Source organism: Hibiscus syriacus, unplaced genomic scaffold, assembly GCF_006381635.1.
Source record: "Hibiscus syriacus cultivar Baekdansim isolate YM2019G1 unplaced genomic scaffold, ASM638163v2 tig00110050_pilon, whole genome shotgun sequence".
Classification (NCBI taxonomy): domain Eukaryota; kingdom Viridiplantae; phylum Streptophyta; class Magnoliopsida; order Malvales; family Malvaceae; genus Hibiscus; species Hibiscus syriacus.
Genome location: NW_024062576.1, coordinates 56,307 through 77,811, shown reverse-complemented (window position 1 = coordinate 77,811; position 21,505 = coordinate 56,307). Strand labels below are relative to the sequence as shown.

The window sequence follows — 21,505 nt, the reverse complement described above, 5'->3', positions numbered from 1 at the left end:
TTATAAAGGTTATGCTTAAACATGACGAGAATCGTGTAGTGAGATATGAGTGATTAAGATGAAATTTATCCCTCTTATCATAAGAGAGATATCTTAGGTCCCTTCGATGATTGAGACTAAAAAATGCATGGATGTGCTTAAATGAGTTGATAGAGATCAATATCATTTATTTAATCATTTCAATTGAGTATCGAGAAATTAAAGATAAAGTGATATAAGGTTGACATTTTTCATGATTTATATTCTATCAAGATATTATGAGATAAAAAGGATTATGACATAAAATTTGTAACGCTCTAGACCCGACCTAGACATTACAACCAAATCTCAGATACAACACCAATCCATATTAACAAAAGTCATGAAAATTCTCAAATTATAATATGCATCGTCAGAAAACTGATTTAAATTCGTAAACAGTAATAAGAGTTCATAATATATATATATATCATAATACGAGTTGGAAGTCCAATATCAAAATACATAGTAAATATATAAAAAGTTAACGAAAAAAATAAAATAAAGTCTGAAAATGTCCATAAGATGTCTGAAAATAGTTCGTGCTACTAGACAATCGTCTAAATACCGATCGTAATCCTAAAGGTTAGAGAAATCTGAAAAGACATAAACTAAAAGAATGAGTTAAAAAGTTTAGTGTGTGTAACAAATATTAATAACAAACATTAAATACTTCAGATATGATATGATGTATAAGTCAAACACCCATAGTAATAAATTAACAGTTCATTACATGAATATTATATTAGAGATTTCATACAACATTACCTTCCACCACAAAAAAATAGAATAGAACGTTACCTTCCGAAAAGGTACTCAAATCAGAATACAAAAATTAGAATGTGGATATAGCCCTTTGAAGAAGATTCCAAACAGAAACAATACAAAGATAAAATCCCATACAAAAATAGGACGTGAATAAAATCTCATGTAGAAGCAAAACATAGATAAAATCTCATGCAGATGAAGAAATGCACCAATATACAAATTAATTGTGATGCAACATTAATAAAGAATAAGACTTTTCCAAATAAATATAATAAGGTTACAAACATGTGTTCCAATAACATGTCATACAATATTATAAAACATTAAATGTGTCGAACAGGTCAAGGGAGCACACATATAATACTAATTGGTGCTGGCTAATTCCTATGCTTCCCACGATCGGTAGTACTAAGTTATGTGACTTGGGAACCTAATAATAATATACTATTGTATAAGTACGAAAATTATTTATCTAAATAGAAATAGACTATTAAGTCACTAAATAATATTTATGTGTATCTCAAGACGAATATGAGGAATCAAAATGGTTTAAACATGAGCGATCATGATCTATTGGAGAGCGATGCGGAGACACATGTTCACCTTCAGAACATAACAACAAAAAGTGAATCCAAAATCTCATAATTCACTTAACATAATTGAGACTTTAAGTGACAAATGATGCAAAACATGACTTTCGAGTCAGAATTTGACAAAAAGAACTACGGAAATAGACAAAGTCAACGGTCAAAGTATAAGGTGCATGAAGACCCTTCCAGTTGCCAGTTTATAACGAAAATTTCTAGGATTATGTTTCAAGGCATGAGAAGTAACTTACAAGGGTCGGTTTACGGTGGAGCAAGGCAGAACTACGATTTTTTTCAAAACTCGAAACAAAATTCCCTTCCTCGATCGTTAATGGAGACGGTAAAGAGAAAATTGAGAGTATCAGAGAAGCCGAAACAACGAGACCAAGTGAATGACGCCGACAGTGAGACCCATCACGATACAATGATGACAAAATAGAAGAAAAATCAAGATGACTGATGAAAAGGTTTTAGCACAATCAGGAGCGGGGAAAAAACGAACATGGTTTTTAAAATAACCTAACTTTTGGGTAAACTACAACATTAGTGCTCACACTCTTGAGAGCTTGCGAAAAAACATAGAAACTTTAAATTCCTTGCAATTCAACCCCAATTTTAGGGGTATGAAAATTCTCCCCATTAAGAAAATTCCGGCCTTAAAATTTTACTTGACGAAAAAAGATGAGGGAATTACTCCTTCATTGACTTCCAAGCCTCCCAGGTGGCCTCTAAAAGACTACAATTACTCTAAAATACCTTAACCATAGGTATACGTCGACTTCTCAAAACACGATCCTCAAAGGCAAAGATCTGAATATGCTCCTCCTCATAACTCAAATCAGGTTTCAGTTCAACATTCTCAACAAAAATTATATACGATGGATCATAATGATAACGCCTCAACATAGAGACATAAAAGACATCATGAATGCGCTCAAGTTCATGTAATAACTCAAGCTAATAAATAAATAGACCAACTCGATGCAAAAACATTAACACCTCTTTTAATTATTCAAGTAATTTACCTTATCTAATTATTTTTGTTTAGTAAAAATTACATATTTAGTAGCTAGACTATCAGATTTGGTATGTTTTAATACTTAAACTTTCAATTTTTTCAAAATCATACATAATGTTTAGTTTTTGTTTCATTTTAGTACCTTGTCATTAAACTTTCAATTCTTTCAAAACCATAACTAATGTTTAGTTTTTATTTTATTTTAGTACCTCGTCGTTAAAAACTTAACTATTTTTTATGAGTAAATTACATCATTCATCACTCAATTATTTTCTCACTATATTTTGTACTAAAGTTTAAAATTTTTTAATTTAACTACTCAACTTTCAAATTGCTACCATTTTAATGACTCTAATTTTTTATTAATAATTTTTCATGCAATTGTTATTATTATTTTATTTATATATAATTAAAAATAAAAAATAAATTTAAAAGTTAGAGCGATTAAATTAGAAGTAATTTGAAAGTTAAGTAATTAAATTAAAAAATTTAAACTTCAGTAACTAAAATAAGAGTGAAAGATAGTCGAGTGATGAATGATGAAATTTACCCACAGAAAATATGTTATAAAAATAATAAATGAAGTAAAAACTAAACGTTATGTATTATTTAAAAAAAAATAAAAAGCTAAATATTTAAACAGATCAAAACATATAATTTAAGTACTAAACACGTAATTTAATCTTTTGTTTTTGTAGTCACACAGTGGATCTCACTTTTTAGTTTATTCCCGTGTCTCGCTCCTTCGCTGCTTCCCGTGAAACAGAAAACGCACAAAAATTGGAAGTTCCTTCTCCTTCAAAAATCTCATTTTCCATTCAATAAATTTCAATTTAATATTTAATTTTCTTTAACTAATCGTACTTAATCCAGTTCCTCTCTAATTCGATCCGTTCCTCCTACTGGTTTGCAATTTTTCTTACGTTGTTTAATTCTCTTAATTTTGATTCATTTTTTAATATAAGAAGTTTATTTTCTTAATTTTGTTGGCAAGGAATTTTAGTTTTCAATTCTAGTTGTCTTTGAACCATTTCTGATGATTGAAGTTTCATGATCTGTAGCTTAGCTCATTAGTGTAGTTGAGTCCTCATTAAATGGAAGTAAGATTATGATTTCTGTGATTTTAGAATGACGCGATTAGTGCATATTGTTAGTAATAGATTCCAGATTCTGATTATATGATTAACAGCGATTGTGGAATAACTAAAGATTAAAGGAAGTTATTTTATTGAATAGATTTCAAGTGTAGCAAACTATGAAATTGAGATTAATCTGAAAACTAGTGGAATTCGATTCTTATTCATAAATAGGGAAAGTTGTTCTTTTAGCAACTGTTCCGTTTGTAAGTTTATTTATTAAGGTGCGGCTTTGATTGCTACTTCTACTACTTGATCTTCGTGTTGAGAGTTCTCTCCATGCTCTTTTATTTCTCTCATTCATTATGTATATTATGTTAATCCAGAATTAAAAAAGGAAACAGTGTGTTCAGATACAAACAGAAACTGTGCTTTTGAAGATTTCAAGATGAAAATGTAACATTTAGGAGAACAAAATGTCTTAAAACTTGTACTGTATAGCAAGAATTCCTGCTATATTTAAACATTAATAATTTTCAGTCAATTGCAAATTTTGCTTTCTACTGTTTTCTTTTCTTGTTAAACTGACGGAAATAGTTAAAGGGCAAATATCAAAACCAATAATCTAACAAATCTCCATAACTTAACTACTTTTCAAGCTTATGGAATTTGCTAGACGGGTTTAGAGAATGAAGCCTGACATGTTTAACACATTTTTAAGCTTCTAGGTTTTTTGCCTTTGAATTTTTTCTGGAGATTGAGAATGGAATTAGAGTGTTCTTTTTATAAAAAAAAAATATTATTTTTTATTTACTTTTCGCATTTCTTGCCCAAAAATGAATTTTCCGTCTCATTGCGGCTTTCTTTCCTGACAGAACTACAAAATGGGTAAGGCAGAAAACATTAATGGCATGGAGGAGGGAACACTGGAGATTGGCATGGGTAAACTGCTTGTTCTAAACTAGTTGCATCATCATCATCATGAGAATCCTAGTTTGCTTTTCTTTTAATGGATTGTGTTTTAGCTATGAATTGTGAGGTCCGATCTTGAGGGCTGAATTGGTGATAAGATTCTGGTTAAGCTGCCACATGCGTTGTGTCTAGCAAGAATTGTTGCATGAAAGAAACTGTTTAATGAAAGAAACTGGTAAACATAAAAGAATACTTCTTTACTTTTCTTGAGTTGATTGCAGAATATAGAACAGTTTCTGGAGTTGCTGGGCCTTTAGTAATTCTTGATAAAGTGAAGGCAAGTTTTGGCTTTCTCACTCATTATGTAGTATCATTCTCAAGCTTGTTTAGTTTGTATTTTAACTCATTATTTAAGGGTTCATGCCTTTTTTAGGGACCCAAATTTCAAGAAATTGTTAATATTTGTTTAGGGGATGGAACAACCAGACGTGGTCAAGTCCTTGAAGTTGATGGAGAAAAGTCTGTTGTTCAGGTATTTTCTATCTAAAATTCTCAAGCTTTCCTTCGTAACTATGAATTCCTGTTTTATGCACTTGTACATCATGCCAAAACGAATAACATCTACTTATGATGCATTTATTCTTCATATGCTCTTCTTATATGTCTCGTTGTTTAGGTTTTTGAAGGAACATCTGGAATTGACAACAAATATACAACTGTGCAATTTACAGGAGAGGTAATATAATGTCTTGCTTTTGTCTTTTATGTTTAATACTTTTCTTGAATCTCCTAATTTGATATGAAAATATCATACCTTCAACACACCTGCAAAATGATTAAATCTCTGCTTTTCCTGTTGTTGAAATTTTTAATTAAGATAGCTGGTTGGGATTATTTATCTGATTGTATGTGTTTAGACATTACAAGGCATGCTGATGTGCAGTTTCTTGAATCTTGACATGCCTGGTTCTTCAGCAGACCAGAAGGGAACTAAGTTTTGTAATTACTAGACCTTGTAGACATTTTATGTTGTGCAATGAGCTAAGATTCTCTTTTGGCATTATACTAGTTATTATTATTGTAATATTTTATCTTCTAAGGGTGTGTTTGAATGAGAAATTTTAAAATTTTGGAGAACTTTTAAAATACTAGCAGTTTGAAATGCATCATTTCAACATCAGATTGGGTGGAATTTAAAAAAAAAATAAACTATTTAGGTGAAATTTGAATAAGGGATTTGTGCTACTAAAATCCCTTTTTAAAAATTCCTTGTACATTTTAAAGTTCCTAATTATTTTTACACAAACAAGGAATTTCATTTTTAAGATTTTAAAAACCTTGATAAAATGAATCATATCCTCAAAATTCCTCATCCAAACACACTCTAAGATAAAAAATTTATGTTTACTTCAAATTGCAGATTTAGTATATGGTTCAATTAGCCATTTATATTTTTGCTTAGCACCATGGTTTTCTACCTTAAAAAGAATGTAACACAGAACATGTCATATCCATTAAGGATATGAACATTAATAACTAGCAGCCTATTACTTATTTTCCATGTTTCTCCAACTCTTTAATAAGTACCCATGTCCTACACCTTTTTTCCGATGCTTATCCAGACATGAGTTTGGGGATATGACCCTATGGGATCTAGTGGTTCATAGTTTCAACAAGAAGTTGGAAGGCATCCTCTCTTTCTATTGTAGGGAGGAAATTGATTTGTTCTAAATACAATTTAGACTTGTCTTTACTGCTATTTGACAATAAGGTTACACCCAAATTTTCATTGATTTGGAGATCCGTGGTGAACAATCATTACAAAATAGACCCTACTGGCTGTAAAATTAGAAGCAACTATTCTTTTCAAGTTGGCGATGGGGGTAGCATTCGATTTTGGCAAGATGTTTGGGCAATGGATCAACCATTAAAGATAATTTTTCCGAGATTGTTTTCCATTTCCTTAAACAAAACTAGAAAATTATCTGAGTTTGGTGATTTTAGCTCAGGCAGCTGGTTTTGGGATATACATTTAAGAAGGGAATTGAATGATTGGGAATATGAGTAGTGGTCTAATTTGATGACAATTATTTCAAATATTTCCCTTTCGGTTGATTCATCTGACGTACTGGTCTGGAAAGGCACTGGAGATGGGGTATTTACTGTGAAATCTTGTGTTAGTCAGTGTTATTCAGGGACCTCAAGTTCATCAGAGATTAATTTCTAGAAGAATGTTGTTTTGAGTGGATTATTGCCTCCAAGAGTGGAGACATTTGTATGGCAAGTTATTCTACAGAAGCTAGCAGTGAAGTCATCTCTTGTTAAAAGAGGTATGATGGGTATAGATGACTTGTTGTGTCCTTTTTGCAAGCAGTTTGATGAGACACCCTCCCATTTATTTTTTACTTGTTCGGTGGTTTGGAGCATTTGGAATAAATTTATTAGGTTCTGGAACATTCAATCTGTCTTTCATGTTGATGCAAAAATATTTCTCCTAGCATGGGCTGATTTGAGGATTAATTCGACCATATGGTCATTTATTCCAGGGGTTGTCCTATGGACAATTTGGAAATTCAGAAATTATATTGTATTTGAAGGAGGGAAGGTAGATCAAGCAGAACTCTTCTTTTTAGCTAGGTTCAGGCTAGCTTCATAGTACTTAGCTAAGTACAAACAGGTTTCGATCTCTAAGGATTTGCTTATTTCAGATCCTTCCTTAGGGGATTCTTGTTCTCCTAACTCCAAACCGATTGCAACTGTGATTAATTGGTCCCCTCCCCCAAAGGGCTTCATCAAATTAAATGTCGATGCTGCTACTACTACTGATTGGAAGAGAAGTGGGATAGGTGGTGTTTTGAGAGATGATAATGGGACAATCATAGACACTTACAAGGAATCCGCAGGACCTGGTCCTCTTACTTTGATGGAATTGAAATCTATCCTTAAGGGTTTATCTTTCTTTCACACTATACGACACAGATTCAAGGATCGATTGATCATTGAGAGTGACTGTAGGGTGGCAGTTGACTGGGTTAGGGATTTCGTTTCATGTCCTGTTGTTTATGCTTACATTGTTAAAGATATTATTGAAAAACTTAGACTCTGTGAAGGTGTTATTAGATGGGTTAATAGGGCAGCTAATCTAGAGGCAGACGCTCTAGCTAAGGCTGGAATTGGTTGATATTTATGTTGTTTTTAAGGTTGTAACTATTTAGGTTGTCGATCTCCTTCAAGGAGTTCTAGGTTTTTGTAATCTATTGTATTAAGTTTATTATTAATAAAATCCAAGGCACTCTTTTCCTCCTTCTGCTGATTAAGGAATTTTTTCAGAGTTCCATTAATCATGAAGGAGGTTTTTAATGAGGCCTAATATTCCTATCAAAAAAAATATACTCCTGTTGGAAGCATACCCATACCCGTCATATCCGAGTCCATTCCATTTCCATCCTTTCTTATTACAAGGTTAAATTTATGCAATCAAGCCTATACACTACTGTTTATATTTATTTATTTTTGGACATAATAATCATCAGGAAATGGTAGTTTATGCCAACCATTTTTATGCTGAGTTGTTCTTATGCCCATAGAGAAACAAGTACTCAGTATCATGTTTAGTGTAATTTAGTTAACATGCCTTGAAGAGGTGTTACTAGTTATTTGTATAGTTTGTAAATGTGAAATATACTCAAATGTATTGAGGCAAGCACTTACAACAAATCGGGGGGTGGGGGTGGGGGAAGGAAGGAAAAGAGCAACTGAATTTTGCAATGTTCTTTAAACTTATTTTAGTATTGGTGTCTGCTACTTCCTGGTTCTTGTGAATCATTATGGCGTCTGATGTTTGCATTAATCGGCGGGAAGCTAAGGTAGAAAAAACTGGGAATACCTGAAGAGTCTGTTTTGAGTGCATTGGAAAACTATTTCATTTTTACCCCTCTGAATTTTTCTTCTTTTTTTTAAACTCATTTTCCTGTATTCCTTCTCCTCACTCTATTTTGTAGGTGTTGAAAACTCCCGTCTCTTCAGATATGCTTGGGCGCATTTTCAATGGCTCTGGCAAGCCAATAGATAATGGTCCACCTATCTTGCCTGAGGCATATTTGGATATCTCTGGTAGGAAGTGTTGTGGAATGAATGATAATTCAACTGTATAAGTTACTTGCAATAAGTAGTTTGTCAGCTTCATTACTTATCCTTTAATCTTTTCCTTTGTAGGGAGTTCTATTAATCCTAGTGAGAGAACCTATCCTGAAGAAATGATACAGACAGGGATTTCAACAATTGATGTCATGAATTCAATTGCTAGAGGGCAAAAAAATCCCTCTCTTCTCAGCTGCTGGTCTTCCTCATAATGAAATTGCTGCTCAGATTTGTCGTCAGGCTGGTTTGGTGAAACGTTTGGAGAAGTCGGGAGATCTTCTTGAGGTAAAGTTCATGTGCTAGTATTGCTTTTCTGGTAGTAATCTGACATCCTTGATGGTTTGAATGAGTTAATGTGCTAATTGTGAATCAACTATGAAATTTTTAATGAAGTTTTTTTCAATTGAAATTTTAATTTCATAGTATGTCATTGCCCAGTTGCTTGTTCCTTTGGAGTGAACTCAAAATTGATGAGACATAAGAAAATAAACATTTTGTACTTTGTGTTGGTTCTTATCTGTTTCCACCAATATTTCTTACTATTGAAAACAGACATGTTTATCCTTGATATGGCTGTTTCTTTCTACCTATTCAAAGTTTAATGAAAGCTGATTGTTTCACTCACTGATTTCAGGATGGTGAAGAAGATAATTTTGCAAATGTGTTCGCGGCTATGGGTGTAAACATGGATACTGCACAGTTCTTCAAACGTGACTTTGAGGAAAATGGCTCAATGGAGAGAGTGACCCTTTTCCTAAACCTGGTATAATTCAATTTGCGATACAAAAACCTTATCCATTTATTTATTTTAAAATGGGAAGGGTTGGTTGGTTGAGAGGTTGCATCTACTCAAATTTATTTATAGCTGGAAATTAGCTTCTACTTTCTTCTCTACTGGCTAATGATCCCACAATTGAGCGTATTATTACACCTCGTATTGCTCTCACAACTGCAGAATACTTGGCATATGAATGTGGGAAGCATGTTCTTGTGATCCTTACAGACATGAGTTCTTATGCTGATGCTCTCCGTGAGGTAATGAAAAACAACCACGTCTCATTGGCACAAACTCTTTAGTGTTCCATGAAACTATCACTATTGCTAATGATCCTGATTGATCTTTCATTCCTGACATTTAATACATGCATTTCAGATATCTATGCAACTCCGGAAAGCATTTATGTGAATATATCTTAAATCCATGTTGTTTTATAGAATGTTATGCCATTTGACCAAGGTAAACTATTATTGCTAATGCAGGTGTCTGCTGCTCGAGAAGAAGTACCTGGAAGACGTGGATATCCTGGATACATGTATACTGATTTGGCCACCATATATGAGCGTGCTGGACGAATTGAAGGGAGAAAGGGTTCTATCATACATTCCAATTCTTACTATGCCAAATGATGGTAATGGATCTTTTAACCATATCAACTTTTTGCACTGCTATACTTGCTTTAATTATAATTCTGATTCAGAACTTCATTCTTGTTATTTATTTATTTATTATTTTTGGCAGATCTTACTGGATATATCACAGAGGGGAAAATATACATAGACAGGCAGCTTTATAATAGACAGGTAATGTTAAATGTAGCCTGTACAAGCTATCAACTTGTCTATCTGGGAGATACGAAGGTTCACAAATTATCACCATGATTCTCATCGATTTATGCAAAAAAATTCATTTTTAGTATGGTGTTTTTAATGGGAACTGTATCTCCTCCATAATTGCATTGCATTAGTAAATTTCCCAAGTTGACATGGGTTGAATGTGGCTCGTCATGGTGTGTGATGTTGACGGCATTCATCTGTTTTCAAAATGGATTTTAGTAAATATGGTTTTCTTCTTTGTATGAATAACAATTTAGTTTGTTTTTTTAATTAATAAATTTTCCTTCGTTCTGAATTGGACAAATATACCCACCAATCAATGTGCTTCCGTCGCTGTCTCGTCTGATGAAGGTTTGGATAGCACTCATTAGTTAAAGCTCTTGATTTTTTCTGGAGGATAGTTTTCATCTTTCAAGATGAAAAAAATATAGAAACCGTAAATTACTATGAATTATAACCATTTTTCTTTTCTATATTTTTTCGTAGAGTGCCATTGGTGAGGGGATGACACGTAGGGATCATGCTGATGTGTCTAGCCAGGTATGACTACTGCATAATTTCAAATTTTCAATCCGGATCCGTTTTATGTAAAGGCATCTAACTCTGCTTCTGTTTGTCAATCCTTTAACCATCAGCTGTATGCAAACTATGCTATCGGGAAGGACGTGCAGGCCATGAAAGCTATGGTTGGAGAAGAAGCACTTTCTTCCGAGGATCTGGTTTTACTCATTTCCATTTCTTCATTAATTTTCTTGCAACATTTTCTGGTCAAGCAATTGCTTAGAACCTAACATGATGTCCCTGAATGTAACAGTTATACTTGGAGTTCTTGGATAAATTTGAAAGGAAATTAGTCACCAAGGAGCATATGACACCCGCAACATCTTTCAGTCACTCGATTTGGCATGGACGTTGCTCCGCATATTCCCTCGTGAACTTCTCCACCGTATACCAGCAAAAACTCTCGACCTGTTCTACAGTAGAGATGCTGGTAACTGAAGGAGGTAAAACTGATACCCTTCGATTGTCTCCCCTTAGTATCTGCCATTAGAAGTTGTGTATCCACCGTTCCTTTGTGCGCTCGGATAATAATCGTCGAGTTTCGATCAAGTTTCCCTCGAAAGCTCTTTGACTAGTAGAACAAGTGACAAAACATGACATTTTTCCGGTTAGGTTTCCCCCCTTGTGTTATTTCCTATTCCTATATTCATATTTATTTTTTGACTTTGTGTAGATTTGGATCACCACATCCATATCAAACACATACCATCTGCATTTAGCTGCTTTTCTTATTTGTTCTGTATTTGTTTGTTATGTGATGATGAAAATAATGTGTTGAAAATTCAATATTAGTCTAAATAAGTTCACACCTAAATTAATTTGATGTCATTGGTTACATCAATTTAGTTTTGATGTCATTGCTTACATCAATTTAGTTAGGTGAAAATTAAGTATTTTTCTCATATTTTTAATTTCAATGGTTTAGATTATTTAGTGATTATTTTAATGAGTGCTTTAGATTGTTTCTTGTAACCTATAAATACCCTACTTGTATTTGAGTTTTATCATTCAACAATCAAAGTTTAATTATAAGCATTTGAAAGCTTTCTTAAGAGTTCTTCCCTTTTGCTATTTTGTAAGATTATTCTAAAGAGAGTTTTTCTTCTTCTCGATTAATTAGAGTTTTTACTCTATTTTGATTCTACAATTGGTATTCGATCCACGTTTTTAAGGTCTCTTGAAATTCCAAGTATGCTCTGTGGCTGCAGTTTTTAACTGATCTTCCACATCAAAAAAGATTTCTTGAGATTATTGTCGGGGTTATTACAAATGAGCTACTTTGTGCTTAGAGTAATTTAGTACTCTGCACGTTTGTTACTCAAGCTTGTTCAGTGTAGTCAAAGCCTTGCCATTAAGATGGGTGATCTTCAAGTAGTTGGAGGAATCAAGAAGCTCAACAACAAAAACTACAATTGACGGTAGAAGATGGAGTCATACTTACAAGGTCAATACCTTTGGGAAGTTGTCGGTGGTGGTGAAGTTACACAACCGACGGTAGAAGATGCCAATGGCATCTTGCGAAAGTGAAAAATTAAAGCAGGTAAAACAATGTTTGCTTTAAAGACCACAATTGAAGAAGAAATGTTGGAGCACATTCGGGATGCTAAAATACCAAAGGAAGCATGGGACATTTTTGTTACACTCTTTTCGAAGAGGAACGATACAAAATTACAACTTCTCGAGAATGAACTTCTATCAATGGTGCAATGCGGCATAGTGGTTGCCCAATACTTTCACAAGGTGAAATCGATATGCCGCTAAATTTTAGAATTAGACCCGACAGCTGCTATTGGGGAAGCCAGGATAAAAAGAATAATTGTCCATAGTTTGAGACCCGAATATCGAGGGTTTGTTGTCGCTGTACAAGGATGGCCGACACAACCATCGCTTGTTGAGTTCGAAAATTTGCTTGCAGGTCAAGAAGCTATAGCCAAGCAAATAGGAGGAGTCTCGCTGAAGGGTGAAGAGGAAGCGCTCTACACCAGCAAAAGCAGAGGCACTTTTTAGCGGTATACTAGCAGTGGATCTAAAAAAGATTACGACAAGGTGAAAAATTACCAAGGAAAGGGAGGCCCTCATTCATGGGGAGCATCCAAGAATCGCGGTAATAGTAGAAAGTTCTATGGCAAGTGTTACAACTGCGGGAAGATGGGTCACATGGAAAAAGACTGTTGGACCAAGAAAAAGCATGTTGAAAGTAATACTGCTACTTCCAGTTCGAAGGAGAATAATGAAGATGGTTGGGATGCTGAAGTGTTATTTGCAAAGGAAGAAGAAGAATTAGCTCTTACGGTAACAACACCAGAACATATTGACTACAAGAATGATTGGATCGTAGATTCGGGCTGCTCAAATCATATGATGGGTGAAAAACAGAAGTTGCAAAACCTGTATGAGTATAATGGAGGTCGTGTGGTGGTGACAACTGACAACTTAAGGTTACCAATAACTCACATCGATAAGACGATAGTTACGCCTCGATATAATACTAACCAGGTGCAACTTCAAGATGTTTATCATGTCCCAGGAATGAAGAAAAATTTGCTATCTTTGGCTCAACTAACATCATCAGGTGCAACTTCAAGATGTTTATCGTGACGTCAAAATCTCAGAAACACCAACAATGGAGGGACGACGTTTGGAGTCAATTTACGTAATGTCAGCAGAGTCTGCATATGTAGATAGGACAAGAAAAAATGAGACATCATATCTATGGCACATGCGGTTAGGTCACGTTAGCTATTCCAAGCTAAGTGTGATGGTGAAGAAGTCGATGCTTAAGGGGCTTCCTCAACTAGACTTGAGAACAGACATGGTCTTTGCGGGATGCCAGTATGGTAAAGCACACCAATTACCATATGACGAGTTGAAGTTTAAATAAAAAGAACCGTTGGAGTTGGTTAACTCTGATGTGTTCGGACCGGTTAAGCAACAGTCAATTAGCGGTATGCGGTACATGTTAACATTCATTGATGACTTCTACAGGTATGTGCGGGTTTTCTTTATGAAAGAAAAATCTGACACATTCTCAAAGTTTAAAGAGTTCAGAGACTCAGCTGAAGGATAAGTGGGAAAGAAGATATATTGCTTGCGCACAGATAACGGAGGAGAATATAGATCAAACAAATTCTCTCAATACCTAAGGGAGTGTCGAATACGTCATCAGTACACTTGTGCCAACACGCCACAACAGAATGGTGTAGCAGAAAGAAAAAATCGGCATCTTGTAGAAATTTGTCGAAGTATACTACATGCAAAGAACGTACCTAGAAGGTTTTGGGCTGAAGCAATGAGGACTGCAGCCTTTGTGATCAACAGACTTCCTCAACCAAGGTTAGGATTTGTTTCACCCTTTGAGAAACTATGGAATATAAAACCTAAAGTTAGCTACTTTCGAGTATTTGATTGTGTATGTTATGTGTTTGTTCCTGATCATTTACGGAGCAAATTTGACAAGAAAGTTGTTAGATGTATCTTTGTCGGATACGACAGCCAGAGAAAGGGGTGGAAATGTTGTGATCCAATTAGTGGAAGATGCTACACGTCACGAAATGTGGTATTTGATGAAGCATCTTCTTGGTGGTCCTCGGAGAAGGAGGTGTTGCCAGATTCGAGAGAATTTAGAGACAAGTTACAACAAAAGATGGGGATTATGTTGTTCAACTCCAAACAAGTTCAGATGGATCAGATGATCCAAATGGCGATGATGTCGAATGAATAGTGACTCAGAATCCTTGTCAAACTGGCGTGTATCAACAATCAAACGAAGAAGGTGGGCCTAATGAAACAGAAGATTCAATTCCACAATCTCAACTCTGAAGGTCAACAAGAATACGAAGGCCAAATCCCAAATATGCCATTGCAGTCATAATTGAAGAAGTAACAGAGCCTGAGACGTTCGAAGAAGCTTTTCAGAGTTCTGAGTGGATGACAACTATGAAAGAAGAGATCGATGCACTTCAGCAAAATCAAACTTGGGATCTTGTGCCAAAGATAAAATATGTGAAACCCATATCTTGCAAATGGGTTTACAAGATAAAGCGTCGTCCTGATGGGTCAATCGAGAGGTACGAGGCACGATTAGTAGCTCGTGATTTTTCTCAACAATATGGACTAGACTATGATGAAACATTTAGTCCAGTGGCAAAACTTACAACCGTACGAGTTTTACTTGCACTTGCAGCTAACAAAGACTGGAATTTGTGGCAGATGGATGTGAAGAATGCTTTTCTTCATGGAGAGCTAGATCAAGAGATCTACATGACCCAACCGATGAGTTTTCAGAGTCAAGATAATCCTGAACATGTGTGTAAGCTGCGAAAAGCACTCTACGGATTGAAACAATCACCTAGGGCATGGTATGGTAAGATTGTTGAATTTCTAACGAAAAGTGGCTATTCAGTAACACCTGCAAATTCTAGCTTGTTCGTCAAAGTCAATGAAGGTAAGCTAGCTATCGTGCTAGTCTACGTGGATGACTTAATCATAACCGGTGATGATGAGACAAAAATTCTTCAAACGAAGGAGAATTTATCAGTTTGTTTCCAGATAAAGGAACTTGGACAACTTAAGCACTTCCTTGGTCTAGAGGTTGTTCGTACACACGAAGCAATATTTCTATGTCAACAGAAATATGCTAAAGATTTGTTTAATAGGTTTGGAATGCTCGAATGCAAGTCAATTTCAACGCCAAATGAACCAAATGTCAAAATGTGTGCACATGAAGGAAAAGATTTGGAAGATGCAACAATGTATCGACAATTGGTAGGTAGTCTGATCTATTTAACTTTAACCCGACCTGACATTTCTTATGCAGTTGGTGTGATGAGTCGGTATATGCAAAATCCAAAGAAGCCTCATTTGGAAACAGTTCGATGAATACTGAGATATGTGAAGAGTACAATTGACTATGGTCTTTTGTACAAGAAAGGTGAAGACTGCAAGTTAGTTGGTTATTGTGATGCTGATTATGCAGGAGATCATGACACCAAGAGATAACAACTGGGTATGTGTTTAAGCTTGGCTCCGGAACAATTTCTTGGTGTAGCAAGAGACAACCAACGGTATCATTGTCAACCACTGAAGCTGAGTATCGAGCTGCAACAATGGCAGCTCAAGAGAGTACATGGTTGATACAGTTGATGAGTAATCTACATCAACCAGTAGATTATGCAATTCCGTTGTATTGTGACAACCAATCGACAATTCGGCTGGCAGAGAATCATGTTTTTCATGCAATAACTAAACATGTGGAAGTATATTACCACTTTGTTAGGGAAAAAGTTTTGCAAGAAGATATTTGGATGAGGCAAATCAAGACAGATAAGCAAATTGCTGACTTGTTTACAAAAAGCTTGAGTGTTGGAAAGTTTGAACATTTCCGTCGTCAGTATGGCGTGATTCAAAGAATGGAGGCTAACATTGAGGGGGAGTGTTGAAAATTCAATATTAGCCTAAATAAGTTCACACCTAAATTAATTTGATGTCATTGCTTACATCAATTTAGTTTTGATGTCATTGCTTACATCAATTTAGTTAGGTGAAATTAAGTATTTTCTCATGTTTTTAATTTCAATGGTTTAGATTATTTAGTGATTATTTTAATGAGTGATTTAGATTGTTTCTTATAACCTATAAATACCCTACTTGTATTTGAGTTTTATCATCCAACAATCAAAGTTTAATTATAAGCATTTGAAAGCTTTCTTAAGAGTTATTCACTTTTGCAATTTTGTGAGATTATTCTAAAGAGAGTTTTTCTTCTTCTCGATCAATTAGAGTTTTTACTCTATTTTGATTCTACATAATGTAGACGGAGTATGAGTTGTGTTGTTATGTTTAAATAAATAAACATCTTCTCCCCCTTTCTTCTCATAATTATCGTTCCTTTTTGCATTTCTTTCCTTTCCTTCCAATCTTTTTCCTACACAAACTGCCAGAGATGAAAGGAGCTTGTAACGTATGAATATTTAGATATTACATATTTGTAGTAACTCATGCATAGATTTATCTCATATTATTTTTCGTAATTTTGATCTCATTATCTAATTAATTTTCATTAATGTTACGTTGTGACCACTCGTTAAAAAATTGGTAAATTACAACAATAATCACTAATGTTTGTGTAAATTTTTGTTTTCCTCATTGAAGTTTTAAAAGTGACAAACTGGTCACTAACACTATGGATTTGAACAAAATTATCACTTCAATGTTATTTTCGATAAATTGATGATGTGACAATATAAATAAAAAGGTTAATATTCAGTTTAACCCTTAAATTATTACTAAAACATCAAATAGGCCATTGAACAATAATTTTATATCAAATTTACCTCGAATTTTTCTAATTTGAAAAGGGAAGAGGTTTGAACTATTGTCGGTTGGGGATTAGTCAATTTGTAAACTTCTAGAAAGGATACGAGACCAACGATGTTACTTTGAACGTTAACATTATTGATGAATGACTAGAAAATAGTGGGTTAGCTTTTTCTTGAATCTTTGATTTTGGTCCGCAAAAAAAAACAATCAAGGGACGTATTTATAATTTTTCCTAATGTTTGTGTAGCAATAGCTTTGTTTGCTCCATGCATGAGTTATGCTTCAATAGGTGGTAATGAACCATAAGGTAACAGAAAACATACAAATGTTCTCTTTCTATATTCTGAAGTTCTATATTATGAAGGTTGTTGCAACCATGAAAATGAATGTCTCATCATCCAAAGAAGACGAAGGATAATGTGGATTCTGTATTGAAGTTGATATCTTAACCATCCGAACCAGGGAGCAAGTGACTGAAACCTTGTAGCAAAAGTTTCAGCTGATATCGAAACAACTCATTTATCCTTAGTTTTCATCATTTTACTGATTTCATGTTACCTAACTTCATTTCATTTTCAAATATCTTTCTCAAAAGCTTCAAGTGACACAGAAACAACCCATTTATCCCTCCACCATTTCTTCACCCAAAAAATAATACAACTACCACTGTAATGTAGTAAAGTATTCTTTAAATCTAACTAACTCTCATATCTCTAGTTTGCATATGCTTATACCCAAGTTTAAAGCACACACTTTATTTATAACTGAGAACATTTCGTTTTCTTTAGTTCTTGGGACCATAATTTTAACTTGCTTAAATATCACAATTGATTCTAATATGTTGATTTGCAGTGAATTTGCTTTCTGGGTTTCTTTAGTTTCAACAAAACTAAGAGATTTTGTTGTAGATTGTTAGACATAAGATAATCAAATACTATTGAATATATAAACTCTTGATATTGCTTTGATCATTCTTTATTTTTGTATTATTGTTTGTGCACATTCGCACTTTAAGCAGATTTGGATGTAATATCCACTTCTATTCTAGGTATAACAACCATAACAATGGCGAACTCAATTGCTGGTGAAGAAACAATCATAAACTTGCTTTACTTTTGCTTTTAATTTTTATTGTTAGCTATATGTTGTTGTTTTTGTCCGATAAGGGTGATATAGTCTCTTTTACTTTCAAATTAAAAGGTTTTGGGGTAAATTTGATATAAAATCATTGTTAAATGACTTATTTGTTGTTTTAAAAATAATTTAAGGGTAAAATTAAATATTAACATTTTTATTAATGTTGCCACATCATTAATATAATGAAAATAAATGTTGAGTGATCATTTTGTTATAAATCAATAATGTTAACGATGATGATAATGTCTCATAAGGTAATACTACATTATCATTAAAAAAATGGGCAAGGTGTACAAATGGTTCGCTGACTATAGGATGATGCTTTATTAAGTCCATTGACTATTAAAAGTTACAAAATAGTCTTTTGACTATATGATGTTGCTTTTTTAGTCTCTCAACTATTAGAAGTTACAAAACGGTCACCCAACTATTTCATATTTTCCAAATTTATCCTTTTATTGTTAAAAATGATGGCAATTTTAGTTGGACGTTAATTTTTTGACAGAAATATGATAAAATATGATCCCAAAATCTCAAACAACAATTATATCATAGTTAACATGTTATCGTCCAACTCAGATTACTATCAATTTTTTAACAAAAAAATGACGAGTTCGGAACATATGAAATAGTCGAGTGACTGTTTTTGTAACTTTTAATTGTTGTTGGACTCAAAAAAGTAACATCATATAGTCAAATGATCATTTTGTAACTTTTAATAATCGATAGACTTTATAAAGTATCATCTTATAGTAAGGAGACAATTTGTGTACTTTGCCCTAAAAATAAAAAATATACCGTATTAATAGTTATATTTATTTTTTTACAATAGATAACTGAAACAAAATCAAAATGAAATGTTAAGTATAGTGGGGGATTCATAAATATTTTTGAGGTTGAATATATATATGTATAACAAAAATATTTTCATATACGATAGACATAAATAAACTTTTAAGGCGAACATCATTAATAAAATAAATAACTAATATAAAAAGTTTTAAATTCTTGCCTAATTAAATATATTTTTAAAATAATTGAATGATTAAAATTAAATCAAAAAATAAATGATGACAAAATACACGATTTATAAGGTTATTAAAATTTTGTAGCAGAGATTGGTTGCATTACTAGGATACAAAAACAAAAGGAATTGCAGCGACCTCTTTTAACAGCTGGTAGGGGAAGCACGTGGCAGTCTCTGGCTGATTTCACCTTTTGATGCCCTATGCATGCCACTTACGTCACACTAATCTAACCCCACTCTTCCCCTTTTATAAATCCCTTTCGGCTCAACTGCACCAATTACCAAATTCTCTTCATCTTCTTCTCACCCATGGCTACCTCCGTCGATCCTCTCGTCGTCTGTCGTGTCATCGGCGACGTTATCGACATGTTTGTTCCCACTGTCACCATGTCCGTTTACTACGGTTCCAAGCATGTCAGCAATGGTTGTGACATTAAGCCTTCCATGGCTATCAACCCTCCCAAAGTCGCCATCGATGGCATCTCCGACCAGCTTTTTACTTTGGTTCGTTACCCCTTTTTTTACTTGAACTGGGTTATATTTATGAGTGTTTAATGTTTGTTGATATGCCTGAGTGTGGCAATTGATTATGCATGCTAATGGGTTTTAAACCAGGTTATGACTGACCCTGATGCGCCGAGCCCCAGCGAGCCAAGCATGCGTGAATGGGTTCACTGGTGTGTGTTTTATCTTTTGAGCGCATATTTTATAATATAATCATGTAGCTCATCTCGTAAAACATCACCCAGTTCGGAGATGGATCAAGAAGGCATTCGATTTAAAATCCTAGTCTATCCCTAACTCAGATCATTTTCTTTCATGTCTCAGGATAGTTTCTGACATTCCTGGAGGAAGCAACCCCACAAGAGGTATACATATTTATATCGTCTTCCCTAATCATTTGAGTGAGGGAAATCATATTTCAGCAGAAACTAGTCCTGTAATCATGATGATATTTAGTTTTATTTTCTTTCCATTCTCTTTCATCTCACCCGAGATTAACCAACTCTTGCATGCATGCATACATGCAACCCACAATTTCTTTTTCCTTTTTTGCTGGGAAATTGTTTAGTGCTGAGATAAACATTTTGCATTTTGCAGCAGTAGAGCATATACTGAGCAATATATATTGCACTGGTAATTAGAGGTGAAGGATCCAATACAACCTTAACAATTGTTGTCCAAAACGAAAATTCCCTGTCTATATTTCACTGACTCGCTGCAACCCAATAATTTTTCCCTGAAATTTCTATTTTTCAATGTATTTTGCAATTGCATGCATCACAGATCAGACACATGGTTAGTTGTTTGAACAACAAGTATCATCCCATCCTAGCTTTGGATTCTCTTATATGTTGCCACGTGCCATGCAACCACACTGTCTACGTGGCTTCGGTCGGGATATAGTCTTCAAGTTTAATACTACTAATTATGTGAGAATATTTCAGGGAAGGAAATCGTGGCTTACATGGGGCCACGGCCGCCTGTAGGCATTCATCGGTACATACTGGTGCTGTTCCAACAGAAGGGGCCGTTGGGTGCGGTGCTGCAACCGGGATCGCGGGCTAACTTCAGCACTAGGTTCTTCGCCAACCACCTCAACTTGGGGCTGCCTGTCGCCACTGTGTATTTCAACGCCCAAAAGGAGCCCATCAGCCGAAGGCGTTGAGTTGAATCTCCACTGCTCTCTTCTCAATATAAATATAAAAGCGGTTTCAGTATGTTGGGAGAGTGTGGTTAAATGTTAATTAATAATAGTTTTTGTGCAATGTAGTTTGTGCAAGTGTAATAGTTGTACGTTTGAGAAGTTGTATGGCACTTCATATTTCATGCTAAGTTATACCTCTTCTATGACGCAGTGTACTAACAAATATAATTTTATTAACATGCATAAAACCACACATGAAGTGATTTTAATAGTTAATGACTTCGATGAAGTGATTTTGACAGTTAATGACTTCGATAATTAGGAGTGTAAAAGGAGTATAGTGTTGTTCTTTTTAAATGACTTCGATAAATGGAACGAGTGTAAAAGAAGTGTAGTATTGTTCTTTCTAAATGTTATAGATTAAAATGGTTGTAACTACAGGCATGTTATCAAAAACTAAAAAAAATTCTTAACATATATTATATTTATAATTATATTATTAAAAAAATTGAGTTAATTGCATCACATCCTCAAACTCTAACTCTCATTTGAAATTGATCCTTAAATTTTTTGAAAAATCTAATTTTTTTAAACTATAACTCTCATTCTAAACTGATCTTTAAATTTTTTAATATTCTAACTTCATTCTTAAACTATGACCCTCTTTCTAAATTAATCCCC

At 34.1% G+C, this 21,505-nt stretch overlaps 1 protein-coding gene and 1 pseudogene across 1 annotated transcript; both read left to right on the top strand.

The window, feature by feature from the left end:
• Positions 1–3,107: 3,107 nt before the first annotated feature.
• LOC120214027 lies at positions 3,108–11,158 on the top strand (annotated as a pseudogene).
• Positions 11,159–19,485: 8,327 nt separating this feature from the next.
• On the top strand, positions 19,486–20,847 carry LOC120214020 (protein MOTHER of FT and TFL1-like). The gene is made up of 4 exons (XM_039212027.1): positions 19,486–19,680; positions 19,792–19,853; positions 20,005–20,045; positions 20,625–20,847. The coding sequence occupies exons 1-4, from the start codon at positions 19,486–19,488 to the stop codon at positions 20,843–20,845; spliced, it is 519 nt and encodes a 172-aa protein (XP_039067958.1). The 3' UTR covers positions 20,846–20,847.
• Positions 20,848–21,505: the final 658 nt, after the last annotated feature.

What these genes read in the sequence shown, in the direction of transcription:
- LOC120214020 (XM_039212027.1), top strand. Translation starts at nt 19,486, where the DNA reads ATGGCTACCTCCGTCGATCCTCTCGTCGTCTGTCGTGTCATCGGCGAC. An exon ending in CCGACCAGCTTTTTACTTTG is followed by an intron (nt 19,681 to 19,791) that starts GTTCGTTACCCC and finishes GTTTTAAACCAG; the next exon opens with GTTATGACTGACCCTGATGC. An exon ending in ATGCGTGAATGGGTTCACTG is followed by an intron (nt 19,854 to 20,004) that starts GTGTGTGTTTTA and finishes TTCATGTCTCAG; the next exon opens with GATAGTTTCTGACATTCCTG.